We start from the raw sequence: 1,054 nt of genomic DNA, 5'->3' as shown, positions 1-1,054 counted from the left end.
GGAATGAGCCAAACAACTGCAAAAGAAAGTGAAGAGAGAGAAAGATGATGATGAACATAGAGATTCTTACAGCAAAAGGGTGAGTCTCCATTTATAATCATCATTATTGCACTCATCCAGTGCCTTCACTACAGTCTGTAGTGTTGATGTGTAGACCTGAGGTGATGATATGCCCATTGCTCCTCCTCCTCTTATAACCTTCCACAGACACACTGATATATTGTATACCATGAAATGATAACTGAGGAAGAAATAGAGAGAGAGAGAGGGGGAGGGGAGAGATAAGATTATAAATACATGTACATGTATATACCATGGCGACTTCTTTGCTAAACCAACTGGCTTTGCTAAAGCAGCGAAGACTTTCTTGCTCCCTTCCCTATCAAAATTAAAAAGTGGGCATAATCACATGTATCTTGAACAAATTGAATCCGCATTATTTTTGCAAAATTTGCAATTCAATACTGAACAACATAATGTCTGCTCTCAAACTGTACTTCTCTCCTGGAGAGACACATTCCACGACAGACGTGAGCTCTTATGAGGAACTGGTTCGCTGGAGGATTGAGAGAGAAATAGAAATCAATACACTCCATGGCCAGATCAACATTATCATCCTAGAGAAGCAATAGTGAAGAGTTCTTTCCTCCAATCTCTTACCTTTAATATGTGCTCAGCGAATAATACTAGCTGAGGAACATTAGTCTCGACCATTGGCTTCCTGTTCTCTGGAGAGAAAGTCTCTCTGAGATAGAAAAACATTTCTTCATAGGACTGAGCAGCCATTTTGTGCTCGTTACCATAGTAACAAAGTGCCAGAGTGGGCGATGCCCGAGATATTAGAGTATAAAAAGCATAGATTCATTTACCCTAATATATATGGTAAAAGCATACACAGTCAATAGTTGAAATCTAAATCAGGATTGATGCTAGCCTGATTCAGTCCTGAAATTAGTACTGGATCATGCATTTTGGGCAATCAGTCACGATACACTCAGTCATGAAATCAGTCGTGATACTGAAGGTTTTGTACTGGTTCAGGCCAGAGTATCAG

General features: G+C 39.8%; 1 protein-coding gene across 2 annotated transcripts; it reads right to left on the bottom strand.

Moving 5' to 3' along the window:
- LOC109589288 (cilia- and flagella-associated protein 46-like) lies at window positions 1-811 on the bottom strand. 2 transcript variants are annotated; one of them, XM_020005393.1, is made up of 5 exons: window positions 661-811; window positions 498-617; window positions 314-379; window positions 71-241; window positions 1-16 (listed from the first exon to the last, which is right to left on the bottom strand). In XM_020005393.1, exons 1-4 carry the CDS (start codon window positions 784-786, stop codon window positions 113-115), a joined length of 441 nt encoding a protein of 146 aa, XP_019860952.1. In that variant the 5' UTR covers window positions 787-811; the 3' UTR covers window positions 1-16; window positions 71-112. The 2 variants fall into 2 exon arrangements, with proteins under 2 accessions (XP_019860952.1, XP_019860951.1); XM_020005392.1 differs by having other exon boundaries at window positions 7-241.
- Window positions 812-1,054: the final 243 nt, after the last annotated feature.

Source organism: Amphimedon queenslandica, unplaced genomic scaffold, assembly GCF_000090795.2.
Source record: "Amphimedon queenslandica unplaced genomic scaffold, v1.1 AMPQUscaffold_11468_Cont14782, whole genome shotgun sequence".
Taxonomy (NCBI): domain Eukaryota; kingdom Metazoa; phylum Porifera; class Demospongiae; order Haplosclerida; family Niphatidae; genus Amphimedon; species Amphimedon queenslandica.
The sequence above is the reverse complement of the archived record's forward strand: the minus strand, read 5'-3'. Positions and strand labels throughout refer to the sequence as shown.

Coding starts and splice junctions, on each gene's coding strand:
- LOC109589288 (XM_020005393.1), bottom strand. CDS start 786: ATGGCTGCTCAGTCCTATGAAGAAATGTTTTTCTATCTCAGAGAGACT. Junction 380..497: donor TGTGTCTCTCCAGGAGAGAA/GTACAGTTTGAG, acceptor TAATTTTGATAG/GGAAGGGAGCAAGAAAGTCT. Junction 242..313: donor TTAGCAAAGAAGTCGCCATG/GTATATACATGT, acceptor TTTCTTCCTCAG/TTATCATTTCATGGTATACA.